This window comes from Sesamum indicum, unplaced genomic scaffold, assembly GCF_000512975.1.
Source record: "Sesamum indicum cultivar Zhongzhi No. 13 unplaced genomic scaffold, S_indicum_v1.0 scaffold00128, whole genome shotgun sequence".
Taxonomy (NCBI): domain Eukaryota; kingdom Viridiplantae; phylum Streptophyta; class Magnoliopsida; order Lamiales; family Pedaliaceae; genus Sesamum; species Sesamum indicum.
This window is the reverse complement of record NW_011628055.1, coordinates 271,413-283,913: the sequence shown is the minus strand read 5'-3', so window position 1 is coordinate 283,913 and position 12,501 is coordinate 271,413. Positions and strand designations below refer to the sequence as shown.

The 12,501-nt window shown below is 37.2% G+C and overlaps 2 protein-coding genes across 2 annotated transcripts; both read left to right on the top strand.

Moving 5' to 3' along the window:
- Positions 1–1,558: 1,558 nt before the first annotated feature.
- LOC105179230 (65-kDa microtubule-associated protein 3) lies at positions 1,559–8,162 on the top strand. The gene is made up of 13 exons (XM_011102831.2): positions 1,559–1,748; positions 3,422–3,509; positions 3,699–3,905; positions 4,286–4,537; positions 4,631–4,840; positions 4,925–5,080; positions 5,215–5,374; positions 5,462–5,613; positions 5,686–5,773; positions 5,910–5,983; positions 6,076–6,150; positions 6,276–6,555; positions 7,465–8,162. Exons 2-13 carry the CDS (start codon positions 3,438–3,440, stop codon positions 7,938–7,940), a joined length of 2,202 nt encoding a protein of 733 aa, XP_011101133.1. The 5' UTR covers positions 1,559–1,748; positions 3,422–3,437; the 3' UTR covers positions 7,941–8,162.
- Positions 8,163–9,116: 954 nt separating this feature from the next.
- LOC105179274 (AT-hook motif nuclear-localized protein 6) lies at positions 9,117–12,501 on the top strand (the record flags this gene model as incomplete). Its single annotated transcript, XM_020691256.1, is given in 6 exon segments — positions 9,117–9,723; positions 9,726–9,938; positions 11,173–11,240; positions 11,502–11,633; positions 11,754–11,915; positions 12,174–12,501. Coding segments are annotated over 6 exon segments (981 nt in total). The 5' UTR covers positions 9,117–9,611.

Genomic DNA, 12,501 nt, shown 5'->3' with positions numbered 1-12,501 from the left:
CAATGACAATGACAGTATTTTCATTATGTCCATTTCGTACAATTTTGCTATCGCAATGTTTTGATGTTTTGATGTTTTCGCTATCGCAATTTTAATTAGGAAATTAAAATTGGGGAAATTGCATTTTCAACAGACTTTGTGGAAAGACTTTGTGGAAATTAAAACTGATGTTCAGCCTTTTCATTTCATTCCAAAAAAAAGCTTACATTTCATTACAAACTTTACAACCAAACTAAACCAAAAAAAAGAAAAAAATTAAAAAACAACAGAGAGAGCCCATCATCATCAACTTTCTCATAAATCGGTTGCTCGTGCGCAAGGCTTCAACATCTCCTTCCAAAGCATTGATTTTTCTTAACAATCCGGGAATAATCACCCTAGCTCTTTCACACATTGGTGGGTCCTCCCATAAAAAAAACCTACACCCTCCTCTCTGCCAAAATGGAAAACCAAAATATTATTTTCAAAACTAAAACTTTAAATTAAATTAGGAAATTTACCTTGTAATTTCGACATGAAAGAAACCTCCTCCCCGGATTGCCGTTCGTCCATGACGTGCGCATCACAGCTGCCACTCCACAGTTGCATTCCGTCGTGCTTGTTACAGTAGACATTGCTCTTCAATTTTGTTGGGTGTTCTAGGGTTCTTCTTGATTTTGGGGGAAATGGGTGAAAATGGTGAAGACGCTGCAATGTAAGAGAGAAATCCCGTCTGTTTGTGTTGTTCTTTTATTTAAATCCTAGTCAGCAGCTGACGTGGATTAAAAATCCACGTCAGTCGTTTTTTTTTTTTTTTAATTTACACCTATGCGCCACATATGCGCCACGTCAGTTTTTTCAGCCAATCAGGATCGAGCCCCCAATTTTAAAAGTCACATGCATCGCATGTGACTTTTTCCGGCGACCCACAAAATTTTTCGGCGAAATTTGGACTGAAATTGCGAATTTTTCAGTTTTACGGGACCAAATTGAAACCCTAGATACTTACGGGACTAAAACGAAAATAGCCTATAACTGTGGGACGAAAATTGTCTTTTGCCCAAAAAATAATTACTGTCAAGGACTGTATTTTTTCATGAGAAAAATATGAGATGAAATCAATTAAATTATGAATTGTTTATGGAGGTAGATGCGTAACTTGATTATGAGAAATTACATGGGCCTATTTTGTATTATAATGGCATTATTGTAATGAACTCACGTTGGACAGTAGTTGCTATTCAAATCATACTGTTAATATCAAATTTTTTAAAATAAATTATAAATTAAATTTTTCAAAAATAACTAAATAGTTAAATTTAAAATTAATTTAGTGTAGACATTTGAAATATTTACTTTAGATCATCTCATAAAATTCAAATTCTTTTGTCCAAATCCAGTATTATATATCAAAGTTGAAACTTTAAACCCTAGAATCCAAGTTCATGAAATTTACGTGGCAAATTCACGACTTACCTGTTATCTACCATGGGTGACAGTCAGTAAAGACAACACACCAGAACTCTTTTAAAAGGTAAAACCCGACTTTATATCTCTTCAAAATTTGAAAAACCTCGTCATCTTCTCGTGCTTTAACGGTCGAATTCTGAAACTCTCTGCTCCCCAGTTTCTCTCTTCTTAGCTTTTCATCGTAGCCCCACGATGCGGGGTTTCTCATTCTCTTCTCGATTTAATTTCACATGTTAACTATTTTACGACTTTGTGTAATCGAAAAAGATTTATTGCCACCTTTGAATTCCAGTTTCCAGGTACGCTCGCGATCTAAGTTTAATTTCGGTTGTATTCTTTTTGTCTATGTTTCTCTTACTTGATTTGAGAAGAATTGCCTCAAATTTGCGTAGATGAAAGTCATGCATCATTTGCGGAATGAGTTTGCCAAAGAAAAAAAAATTATAAGTAAGGAAGCGGAATTGATTAATTATTTTTGTGAATTTGTCAGTTTCAAGTAAACCGGTTATGGTTTTATGTATTTTGTGATTGAAGGGAAAGCTTTGAATTTGTGGGCGTTTGATTGATTAATTGTTAATGAATTTTGTATTATACTGGGCTTTGATTGACTGATATAGGTTATTTATCCACTTAATGTTGCAAAATTATTGTTGCCCTATTAGCCAGTTTGGTGAAGGTTTGTCCATAATTCAGAAATATTAAATTTTGTATCGCGTATATGTGTATATGTCTATATATCAGAAGCTGGTTTCTCTGCTCCTGAACAGATAGAAGAATGTTATTTTTGGTTTCTTTTTTGGCCTTCTCTTCATTTGTATCCAGAGGTTAAGCTCTCCGTATTAAGTTTGATTTGTTCATTCCTTTCTTCTCTCTGTAAAATTTCTTGAACCAAGATGGTTCAGGGCATGAAATTGTTCATTGTTCAGAAAAGAGATAATAGTATATGCACAGACACACAATTTGACTTAAAGAGTAGGATTTGCAAACATCCTCTTATGGTCTAAAATCCAAGTATCAAAGACCTTACGAGAGAGTTGGTTCGAATACTTGTGCTCCAACTGCTGCTACGTAGGTGGTATCGCCTAATCTCATCAAGAATTGATGCAACTTTTCCTCCACCCACCGAGGGACGAGTTGTAGGCTGCACCACATTGGCAGCCACCATAAGTGCAACTTGGCACCTTCAGATAACTTTCTAATACATTCCATGTAGCTATGAGTTTCATGTAATGGGCACAACCGCCACACCTTGTTGATGTAATGAGGTGATTGCCCCTTCAATTCATGGACTTGTAGGGCATTGCCACCCAATAAACGACCCATGAGATCATCCCAAACTGTCTTTATAGTTTTTTCACATGTGATGCTCGGTTAAATGGATGCCTCAACCTAATTGATGATCTATGAAATGATCATTGAATTGCAAGCATTCCAATTGCTAGCCTCAGGTGCTTTATGGTCTTGTCAACGAATCCCGCTATTTTCTCCATTCGCTAGGTGTTCAACACCGCCTTCTCCCACATGTCATTGTCCCTGGTTATCACACAAAATGCGATAGTTGCTCCCAAATTTTCAGACGGAGACAAACACAACGATGAGTACAATTCTATCACCTTCTTCTGGTTTGTGATTGCCGCTGTTTCTGCCATGGGAGGAGATAACGACTCAGGTGCTGGGTCTTAGTAGTGATGCGGGCATAATGTTGCAGGATTAGAACTCCTGCACTGGTACCATGAAAGAAATCAGAGAGGGTCTTGTGGGAAAAAATTTTTTATATTGGCTGACTAATGCATATAGTTTTAAGATGGGTATTAGCACAATTACGACAAGAAGTAGGAAATGGAAAGAGCTATAATCTTCGACTAGTGGAACTACTAAAAATAGAATATCTAATTGCCAAATAACTATCTAGCTAATATATTATAGTCTTAAATAGTTGGACATCTGATCAGAATGGCTTTTCTATGGACAGGTATAGTTACTTAAGGATGCCTACAGGTGTAAACAATCTGCTTTCTCGAATGGAAACGACATGTGGAGCTCTTCTCTATGAATTACAGGTTTCTCACATGGCTTTCAATTTCAAGCTACTTATATTTGTCTTTAGCCCTCTATTTTTTTCCTATTCACCATTTGAATACATAATATTGATATTCTTGTCCTTCCCTTAGCCAATGTTTATATACATTATTACCATTGTGGCAGACTAGTTATTATTTTCAGTTATGTTCTGTGGCTATGTCTATCAGATAATTTGGGACGAGGTTGGGGAATCTGTTGCTGAAAGGGATAGAATGTTACTTGAACTTGAACAAGAATGTTTAGAAGTCTACAGAAGAAAAGTGGATCAGGCAAACAGGTATAGAGTTCAGCTGAGGCAGGCAATTGCTGATGCTGAAGCAGAGCTTGCTGCCATCTGTTCTGCACTGGGAGAGCGACCTGTGCACATTAGGCAGGTCAGGCTTGGGCCCGAAGAATGTCGTCTTTACTGAATTGGCTCTTATATTGTTCGTTTGATAATTAATGTGCCAATGCATAATACTTAGATTTGTATACAACTTTAATCAGCCTCAAGTGTTGATTAGTGTCAAAGCCATCTAAAGCTTTTCCTAATTTTAACAGTTCTATATTCACACTAAACATATCAACATAAACTATTTACTATTGTGAACTGTAAATAGCATTTACTGAAAAATGAACTCTAAAGATTCCGATATATCAAATATGCCTTGATAAAGATTAGAGACAAAAGAAAAACATATAAAAAGGAAAGAATGTGCAGAAACTTCCATTTGGGATATTCAGGTAACCAAATCAATGGTCTTTGCTCGTGCAGTCTGATCAAAACTGTGGAAGCTTGAAGGCTGAACTCTTAGCCATCCTTCCACAGATAGAGGAGATGAGGAACAGAAGAATTGATAGGAAGAATCAATTTATCAAGGTCCTAGAAGAGATACATAGCATTAAGAATGAAATCTATAGGTCAGATCGGTTTGCTTCTAATGGCCCTGCAGTTGATGAAGCTGATTTGTCTATAAAAAAGCTCGAAGAGTTGCAGAGAGAGATGCAGGCACTCCAAAGTGAAAAGGTTATATTTCTCTCTTTTGCATTATCATCTTCCTCTTGATAAATTTTGTACAACTCTGCCATGATACATTTCCCTGAATTTCTTTGCGTGTAGAGTGAACGGCTGAAGCTGGTGCTTGACCGCATGAAGTATTTGGACTCACTGTGCATAGTGCTTGGTTTGGATTTCAAGAAAATTGTCGGTGAGATTCATCCGAGTTTAGCTGAAGCTGCAGGTTCAAAAAATATTAGTAACAGCATCATAGAGCAGTTGGGGACTGCTATACAGAACCTAAGAGAGCTTAAAATACAACGAATGCAACAGGCATGCATTTCTAGATTATGCTTTGTTACCGTGAATTCACTATTCTTTCAGTAAGACAAGTTTGATGACTGACCATGTTGGCAGTTACAAGATCTTACGACTTCATTATTGGAGCTTTGGGACTTGATGGACACACCAATTGAAGAGCAACAGACATTTCAGAAATTTACTTGTCATCTAGCTGCTTCAGAAGATGAGATGACAGAGCCTGATATTCTTTCTATAAACTATATTAACTGTGTGAGTCAAACATCTCTTTAAGGGAAATAGGTTATATTATAATCCATGGTGGTTATACATGGCTTGATTCTGTGGTTGAAGATAAAATACATATTGAGTTGGTGTTGAAGCAATCCCTATTATTTATCTTCCAGGTCAAGACAGAAGTTTCTCGATTGGAAGGGCTGAAAGAAAGCAAAATAAAGGAACTTATTTTGAAAAAGAAGGCAGAGCTGGAAGTTCTCTGTAGGAAGACACATCTTATTCCAGATTCAGATAGTGCAATGGAAATAGCTATAGATGCTATTGATTCTGGTATCTAACTGTGTACAAGATAATGATCAGTTTCTTTCTTTCGACATCCCTTCTAATTTTACTATCTACATTTTTTATTGATCAAAGGAGCTGTTGATGCCACTTTTGTGCTTGAACAAATCGAGCTTCAGATAGCTAGAGTTAAAGAGGAGGCTCTCGGCAGGAAAGAAATCCTTGAAAAGGTTGAGAAGTGGATGGCTGCATGTGACGAGGAAAGCTGGCTCGAGGAGTACAATAGGGTTTGGTTCATTCAACTCACTTTTAGATACACGTTTTGAACATAGAAACTCAACATAAATCATCTCCTGTAGGATGACAACCGCTATAATGCTGGCAGAGGTGCTCATGTTATGCTAAAACGTGCAGAAAAAGCTCGTGCACTGGTCAATAAACTTCCAGGTATTGATATTTGGTTCTGTTAGAAAGCATTCTTCTTGCAGCAACTTAATATTTACAGTCTTACTAGTTAAAGGAATGAGACTCGAACATTTGGTGATGTTGATACTGGTTTTGTTACATTATTGTGCTAGAACAGCAATGGTGGGCGCATTGGCTTCAAAGGTTATAGTTTGGGAAAATGAGAAAGGAATAGCATTTACTTATGATGGCGTAAGTTCTACCGAATTAAGTTTAAAATGTAAATTAAGTAATCCCTTTTTATTTTCATTAATCTAAGGTCTGTTCTCTTTCTCTATATCTAGGTTCGTCTTCTCTCTATGCTCGAACAATATATGGTTCTACGGCAAGAAAAAGAACAGGAGCGAAAAAGGCAGAGGGTATAGACTTTTGTTATCTGGGATTTTCTTGTTATATTAGCTTTAAACTAAGACCAGCTCTCCATTCTGTCTTGCTCTCTCTGAAATCTCCCCTTTGGTGTGCGCGCCTGTTTATTTTACTTCAGGATCAGAAGAAACTGCAGGGACAGTTACTAACAGAGCAGGAAGCTATTTATGGTTCAAAGCCAAGTCCCGTGAAGAACCACAGTGTGAAGAAAAGACCTCGATCATCATGTGGTGGTGCAAGCAATAGAACGCTTTCCCTTGGTGGACCTACGCTACAGACTCCCAAGCGTGAGATGCCTCCATCTGCAAAAGCCACTCCCAACATACGAAACTCGAAGAAAAATGAGATTATCAACAAATACCGTCCCAAGGATGATGGACTTGCACCTCCCTCTTCAGGTAAAGTTTTCCTACCAATTTTGTCATGTGATTGGTGATCCCTTTCTTGCAGTCTCATTCAAAATGTCCACGTTTTGGCTACTTAAGTTAAGTTGCTGCTTCGAGGGATAAACCTTTGAGAGCAAACTATGACACATTGATACTACTAAATGTCTTAGTATCAAATATTCAATAGGATACCATACTCATGCTCCTTGGACACTCTCACATACTCCTCGAATACTTTTTAGAATATGTCCAAAATATTAATAAAAAGGTAATTGAATGAAAATTCCTACCCGACCTTTTCCACATGTATTACACATGTCCTAACACTAATAAAATATGAATTATAGGGTAGAAAAACATAATAAATGAATAGTATATTGTTTATAAAAAAATTATGTCGTGATAAATTTGTTAATTACAGTGCATTGTTTTAGCACTTTGGCATGTATATAGTCTCTAATTTAATTTTAATTAATATATCATCTATCTTTCATATTATTTGTTCACCAGTGTCTATATTATACCGTGTTTATATACATGTCTCAATTTACATGCAACATGGAGGAAAAATAATGCTTTGTGGGGTTTGTGTGTGTGTGTGTGTGAGAGAGAGAGAGAGAGAGAGAGGATGAACGTTTTGACTTAGTGTTGAACTGCATCACAGATACACTGCAAATATTCCACTTTTCCAAGTATATAAACATCACAAAGGTCATGAGGATAACAATATTCATGTGGTAAAGTTACAAATTGATCATCTCTTCAAGAATTTTTCTTAAGCTAAGAGTAAGGTGATAAACTCATGACTTGAATCTAGGTTCTTCAATGGATAATCATCTCTGCTTATAAACGGGTGAAATAATCCCCAGACAGTAATACAGTGCTTCCTCTCATTGTATTTACATTTCTTGATTCATGCAGGGAGGAGAGTTGTCGGCATGGCTGGTCATCCTGCAAAACATCAATCTCCCAACTTAGTAAATGCTCGTCAGCGAGAGTCGCCCGTGGTGCGAAAGCCGTTCTCTTCTATTTCTTTCACCAATTCATCAAAGACCAATGTCACAAATACATTGGAAGACCGGAACAAAAGACACAAGGAGAAGTTGCACAAGACACAAACGAACAACAAACCTTTCACTACTCCTCCCAAGACCATTTCCATTGCCGAGCAAGAGAACAGAACGCCCCAAACAATGGGAATTTCTGTAGCATCAACACCCTCAACATCGTCTGTTCCTGTGCAGACACCAACAACACCGCCTCCTCTCCAAACAACAATAACACCGGTTCCTTCTACAAAGAAGACAGTTCCTGAGGAGATTGAGTACTCGTTTGAGGAGAGGAGAGCTGGATTTGTGTTGCCTAGATCACGTCTAATGACCGTGACACAAGTATAGCTATAACCATTTGTTTGCTCAGTTCAGTTCAGTTGCAGTTGTTATATATTCATTTATGGCTTTTGTTTGTGATGACGAGTCTATTGTCTCCGTCTTGTGTACATAATCCTAGGAAACAACTGAACAAGGACCCTGGACGCTGAAATTGCTTCCCCTCCAAACCTGATGTGAATTTCATCTGATTTGTGAATAGTGGCTTCTTCATTTAATTACAAAATCACATTTTAAGGTACTTGTGTTATAACTTATTTTATGTTCACAAGACATGAAACAGATGATAGGAAAATCCTAATATTTGTCACTAAGTGGGAAAAAACAGTTTGGATTTACTATTGTAATTCCTATTGCATCTTCTATTCCATCTTATATATACATGTTACATGTATAAAATTTTTTAAATAAAATTAATGATATAATTTTTACATATGTGACGTATATATGTAAAAATAAAATAACAGTGAATTAAATTGCAACAGAAAATTGATCCAAAAACAATTGGATTGGATGTTCTATTGCAATTCCTGTTGCAGTTTTATTCTATTTTATATATACATGCCATATATATATAAAAAAAAATTCGATAAAATTAACGACATAATTTTTATACATACAATGTGTATACATAAAATAAAATACAAAATACGACATAAATTGTAACAGAAAATCCACTCGAGTTACGTCTTTATTCTTTTTCTTCCAACATAGGCTTTTGCTTCATTTGTGGTCTTTCCATAAGCAAAACAAGAATTAATTTGAAGAAAACCAAAACCCTAGTAGTTAGTAGTTCGTTAAAGTGCACACAGTGGCACTGACAGTAAATCATCCCTATACTCAAGGGCATCTGTTTTTAGATGGTCAACCTTTATTTACCTAAAAAGACAAAGGAACAGGTCAGAGGGCAGAGGTTGTAAGAAATTGGAATGGCTCCAACGTTAACTTTACAGCTTTTGCATAATTAAACTGCCATTTCATTATTATAATACAAATTATCTTTTCCCCAATTTATATATTGCAATTCCCATTTAACTTGCTAAAAGTTTTAAAATCCAATTTATTAAGTTTCCAAGACGGACCTGAAACCATTTTCTTAACCATAATTAATACTTTGAATTTTGTAATTAAAATATTGCTGCTTACCTAATTAATTTTCCAATTATCTAATTAAAATTCCTCATTTACTTTGAATTTCTTAATTTTTTGTTCAAACTTTTATTTCCTTCCTCTGCTCTTTTCTTGCAAAAACCCTAATTTTACAACCAGCCCAGGAAAAATTTTCTGACACCAACCAAGATTTTGAATTTTCCCACTTCATCTCTGTAGCTCTGTCTCTGTTCTGCAAAGGCAGACAATCCCCTACTAAGTTGAGATAGTTCCTGGTGAATAGATTCTTGTAGCAGAGCTCTGTTGTACTCATATGATCTTAGAATATTCCGGTCTGATTCTTGCATTACAAGATTTTCAGACTAGTTGAAGTGGTTTTTGTATGATCTTTTTACATTTTATTTTCATTGAAGTTTCTTGCTGAAAGGTGGGTTTTTTTTCCCCAGTTATTCCGAGTGTTTGAGCTGAAAAAGGTTTGAGCTTTACCAGTTTAGTAAGCTCAGGTTTAAGATTTTACAATCTTTTGGAGGGTGTAAGGTTTTTACAGTTATCTTGTTTTTTAGTATATGAATGGAGGAAAAGGAAGGATTAAATGGTTCTGGGGTCACTGTAAAAGGTGATGAAGCTCCTCAGAGCTTCAGAGTGGAGCCCCGGGTTGTAAATCCTGACCTATCACAAGCTGGATCGGCTGTGCCTCCCTCACAGCCGCCACGGAGGTGAAGAAGAAGAGGGGAAGGCCAAGAAAGTATGCAGCAGATGGTTCTATTGTGGCATTGTCACCTATGCCAATATCGGCTTCGATTCCGCTTGCTGGTGATTATTCAGCTTGGAAGCACAGTTCAGGCCGATCCTTTGACTCTTCCAAGAAAAAACATAAATTGGACTTTGAAAGTCCTGGTAAGTATATGATTTGGTGCTTAATATGTTAATCTTAAGTTTCAGTTTTACACAGTGGTTAATTTACTGTTAGAGCTGTTACGTCGAGATCATAGATTATATGGACAACAAAAAAGAGATTGCTTTGTTGCTAACTTGTCTGAGATTATTGTATTCTTATGCTTGTGGTTGGTTACAAGTGTTGAGAAACAATATAGATTATCGACTGATCGGCTTTATATTTCGTGGGTGCTCTTTGCTGTTTGCTCTGTGTTTATTGGTCAATTTTAATAACATGCTAGTATCTGATTTGGGATCGGGACCGAATTTGGGGCCCTTGTCAGCAAGTGTGATTTTTGGTAGTTTGATGCTCTGAGCAAAATAGAATGATAACTGAGAATCAGGTTTTGTTTCTGCTGATGTGACAAGACAAAAGATCTGTCTTTTACTCAATAATTGCAGTATCATAAATGGCAAGTTAAGAATAAAGAACTTGAATGAGAAAATGGTGATGACGAGATGACGTAACGTGCGTGGATCTAAGCCAGGTGGACTTTGTGGAGGCTCAGAATAGACAGAATTAATGTTAACAGGAACGAAGTCTAACTATAAAGCATATTCCAATTCGAACAACATTCTCTTGCCCTATCATGTATGCTGATTTTCGTTTTTTTCTCAAACGAGCCTCGAAGTAGGATCCAGACTCGGAATCTGTTTTAGCATCCCTCTGATGCTTCTGCCACGTTCACTAGATTCAAAAGGATAATTGGAAATTGGATTTCTCTTCAGTAATTACACATTGGCACAGCAGCTGTGGAGCTGATGAAGATAAACAATGAGCTATATGATCTGTTAACTTATCACACCCTTGAATAGGAATAAGATTTGTGTTCTTGATAGTTCAGTACGTTAATTGGCACTGTTTAAACGTATCTGTAACGTTGAGTTCCATAGTTGAGATCAAGATTTCGAGGGATTAAAATAGTCCTGAATAACTTTCTTGATGTATATTTAGAAATTCTACACATTTATTTGATTAACACGTGGGCTTGCATGTGCTTGGGTGGATTCCTTGTCCTTTATAAGTTTTGTCCCTGTGAACTTTTGTGTAAGAACTGAAATGAAAGGCCTAAATGAATTTACAGTTGTGTTTAGATCTAGCAATGGCTGATGACTAAACTTTCACATGTTTTGTGTTCTTTGTGATATTCTAAATTATCTCAAGCAAAATGCCTTGATGAGTCGTATGTTGTAGGGGGAACGATGGCATTCTCACTCGGTGCAAGTTTCATACCCCATGTGATTACCGTTAATGCTGGCGAGGTACTTCAAATATACAATTTTGTTCATCTTATCGTTTTTAATTTCTATCACAATCTTTCTTTTAATGTCTTCTTTGATTTCCTGGATATTGGATATGCTGGTGTAGACTGTAATCAAGAAATATTTACCATTGGCCCTCTTAATCTTACCAATATGTGTATTGCACGTCTAGACACGACATAGCAGTGTTGCGGCTAAAGTAGTTTATTCTCGCAAGTCGTCTTAGTTTTGCTGATTTTTGACGTCATTCTTTTGTAACAGGATGTTAACATGAAGATAATATCTTTTTCTCAACAAGGGTCCAGAGCCATTTGCATTCTGGCTGCAAACGGTACTATCTCAAACGTTACGCTCCGTCAACCTAATTCGTCTGGTGGTACTTTGACATACGAGGTAGGAACCTTTTCTCTCATCATGAACTAACATTGTAATTCCCTATGTGGCTGACTTTACCCTTGCCCGAGCAGACAGGTTTTTTTTATATGCATGTGAAGTTAATAGGTTTTTATACAGGGACGTTTTGAGATATTGTCTCTCATGGGATCATTTATGCCAAGTGATAATGGATTGACGAAAAGCAGATCAGGAGGGATGAGCGTCTCTTTGGCTGGGCCCGATGGCCGTGTGTTGGGGGGTGGACTTGCCGGCATGCTAGTTGCAGCAGGCCCTGTTCAGGTTTGATGATTTTTGTAACTCAAAATAATCTCCAGCTATTTGGCATAATGAGCACGGGTTATCAAAATCTCACACACGCTACACGTGTGTGTGTGTGTTTTGCCACGGCATGAAGAATGTCCTAAGACAGTTCTTGCCTGTGCACTGATCGTCTGTCAAAACAGGACTTGCCCGAACGGGTTTCTGACCAGACATAGTTTGCAAACAGTGTCGTGGAACCATCTCTTGCAAATTTGTCTGAATCTTTAAATGCAACAGGTGGTGATTGGCAGTTTTCTCCCAGGGCACCAGCTGGAGCAAAAGCCCAAGAAACCAAAATACGAGCGTACAATAGCCTTCGGCCCTGTCCCAACCAACCCCGTATCTGAAGAAAGATATGAAGCTGCCTACAGCGGACCAAAGCCAAATCTTACAACCTCTACTTCATTCCATGGAGACAACAACATGGCTTCTGCGAACTCCATGCACCACTCCAAGACCTCAGAACCTAGAAGTAACGTTTCGTTGCCCGGAGAAGATTCTCTAGAGCAAAGCCATGAAATAACATGCTGATTTTCTTACACGTGTTTGTATCATAGCTGTTTTT

Coding starts and splice junctions, on each gene's coding strand:
- LOC105179230 (XM_011102831.2), top strand. CDS start 3,438: ATGCCTACAGGTGTAAACAATCTGCTTTCTCGAATGGAAACGACATGT. Junction 3,906..4,285: donor GACCTGTGCACATTAGGCAG/GTCAGGCTTGGG, acceptor TTGCTCGTGCAG/TCTGATCAAAACTGTGGAAG. Junction 5,984..6,075: donor TAGCATTTACTTATGATGGC/GTAAGTTCTACC, acceptor CTCTATATCTAG/GTTCGTCTTCTCTCTATGCT.